The sequence below is a fragment of the Trichechus manatus genome, unplaced genomic scaffold, assembly GCF_000243295.1.
Source record: "Trichechus manatus latirostris isolate Lorelei unplaced genomic scaffold, TriManLat1.0 scaffold00105, whole genome shotgun sequence".
NCBI classification, from domain to species: domain Eukaryota; kingdom Metazoa; phylum Chordata; class Mammalia; order Sirenia; family Trichechidae; genus Trichechus; species Trichechus manatus.
In genome coordinates, this window is record NW_004444041.1 from 8,706,729 (window position 1) to 8,709,201 (window position 2,473).

Consider the following 2,473-nt stretch of genomic DNA (forward strand, 5'->3'; position numbering starts at 1 on the left):
AGACATATTTCTCTGTGTGCAGCCATTCCGCTCTCAGTTCAGCCATGGCAGTGGGCCAGGACCTGCTGACTAGTGGAGGGAGAAGGAATAAACTCTTGTGTTGGTTAGGACCTACTATAACATTCACCTCTCACTTCGTATTGCTTGAAAAAAACTTTTTTTTAAAACAAGAAACACAAATTCCTGTTATAATAAGAAAAGAAGGCAGGAGAGAAGGATGCATAAGGAAGGAAAAAAAGAAAAAACACTTGTTTAGGATAATATACGAATGAGTAATCTGATACTTTTCTAGGTCTTTCTTCCAAGTACTACATTCTTTAATTCTACGTATGAATAGCTTCTCTCTCTCTTTTCTGGTTCTTTCAATGAACATATAATTTTTTAATTAATTAATTAGATAAAGATAAATCTGCACTATTTGGTTTAACTGTAGCCCTGGTGGCGCAGTGGTTAGGAGCTCTGCTGCTAACCAAAAGGTCAGCAGTTTGAATCCACCAGCTGCTCCTTGAAAACCTAATGGGGCAGCTCTAATGTGTCCTGTAGGGTCACTATGAGTTGGAATTGACTTGACGGCAACAGGTCTGGTTTTTTATCTGGCTTGATTGGAATTTATAAATATGATAAATTAACCAAGTAGGAAAAGTGTAATTTACTTTTCTAGATGTTAAAAATTACTGCAGCAGGAAAAAGTTTACTTCACTTTTCAGCTGGAGTCATCCAATTGAGATAGATACTAAGTTTATCTCTTGTTTTTCCCTTTTCCAACTCTAAAAATCAACATTTCTTTTCTGGAGAGAATGGTTTAAACAGCTGATACATTTAGCCAAGCACTTATCATAGTCAACAGTATATGAAAATGAGGCATAATATTTTTTATCTTCATATTTGCAGCTCATAAATATACTTTAGTTTTTCCTTAACTGTTGGCTTACTGAAAATCTACAAATAATCTGGGTGAGATGCTGAGATCTGTTGCAAAGAACATCATTGAAAAGTAAAAACACAATAAAAAGCTAGATACCATTAATATACAATTAAACCAAAGCTTTTGGATTTTTAAATAGCTGTTAAATTTATCAAAGTTTGCTTTCATCTGACAAAGCAATTCCAGATTAATGTAACTGCAAGGCTGTTAAGCTAGTATAATTAAAACAAAACAAAACAAAACAAAACCTGGATCAAGTTGAAAATTTACCTGTTTTAATTCTGCAACTTGTTCAGAATCTTTAGCTGAAGCTGTTGTTGCAGACTGTTCATTTGTCCCAGGTGATGTTTGGGAAGATTTCTACAAATAGCACAGAAATAAACTATGAAATATATTCAGTCTGAGTCAAAAAAAAAAAAAAAAAAAAAAAAAGCCAAAATAGAACTGTACACATACAAGCTATGCCTATAGATTTTTATCAAAAAATTTCACATCAACATTTTAATTCTTACATCTAAGATAAAATTTCAGTGTAGCACATATTGTCTATAACTTTTCTAAAATTAATAAATTTATACGTATACCAAGTAATTTATTAAATCTAAGCACTTATCTGAGATCATATGGAAAAAGACTAAATAAAAGTAGCTTTTTAGTGAGCATTTCCATGTGTTGAAAGAATTTTATACAGAGTATCTCATTTAATTCTCACAACAACAGAACAGATATTACCACCACCAAATAGATCAGGAAAAAAGTTTAAAGAGGTTAACGAAGCTGCTCAAATTCAATTAGCTTGGAAGCACTGAAGCTTAGTCTGACTCCAAAGCTCATGCTCTAAAAATCTTAATATTATACTCTGGCTAAAGGGAAGAATTAAGAGGACCCAGCAAACAAACAAGCAGGATAATGAGAACTACTCTTGATTTCTTTAAGAATATTTTTAACATTTTTACTTCTTACCAAATTTTCAATCAAAGAGTCCTTTTCAGCGAGTTGGCTTTGTAAAAGTTCCTGATTACTTTTTAATTCTCCTATTTCTTCTCGTAACCTACCAATGTCTTCTGGCTGAATGCCATTCATCTGAGCCCCGTCACTATAAGAACCTTGATGCTGATTGTCTTTTCCTGTTAGGCATAAAATTTGAAAAGTCAGCATGAATTTTTTCATTTTTTGATCTACAAAATTCAAATAGAAATATAAATATGTAATTTCCTTAATGCAATTACACGACAATTACACTTTCGCAAGCACATTTCATCCAGCCTAGACAACAAATGGATATCAGCGATAATAAGAACATTTCAGAACCTCTGGACTGTTCTTCTGACTCTATTTCACTGTCAGGGTTTCCCCATTTCTGTTTTCTTCCTTTCCCTATAATCCCTTACTGATAATCAAATACGAAACAGAAATATGATTTGGACTGTTTATTTAATGTAATTTTATATTTCTTGGCTTTAATGTTTATATTTCTTTTTATTTTTTTAATTGCACTTCAGGTGAAGGCTTACAGAACAAATAGTTTCTCATGAAACAGAAGTACAC

At 32.4% G+C, this 2,473-nt stretch overlaps 1 protein-coding gene across 2 annotated transcripts in view; it reads right to left on the reverse strand.

The window, feature by feature from the left end:
* USO1 (USO1 vesicle transport factor) overlaps window positions 1-2,473 on the reverse strand; it is a 115,241-nt gene that overhangs the window by 22,432 nt on the left and 90,336 nt on the right. For both annotated transcript variants that reach the window (XM_023737635.1, XM_023737636.1), the window contains 2 exons: window positions 1,889-2,052; window positions 1,196-1,285 (listed from right to left, as the gene is read on the reverse strand). In XM_023737635.1, coding sequence (XP_023593403.1) covers window positions 1,196-1,285; window positions 1,889-2,052 — 254 coding nt within the window. The remainder of the gene's footprint in view (window positions 1-1,195; window positions 1,286-1,888; window positions 2,053-2,473) is intronic.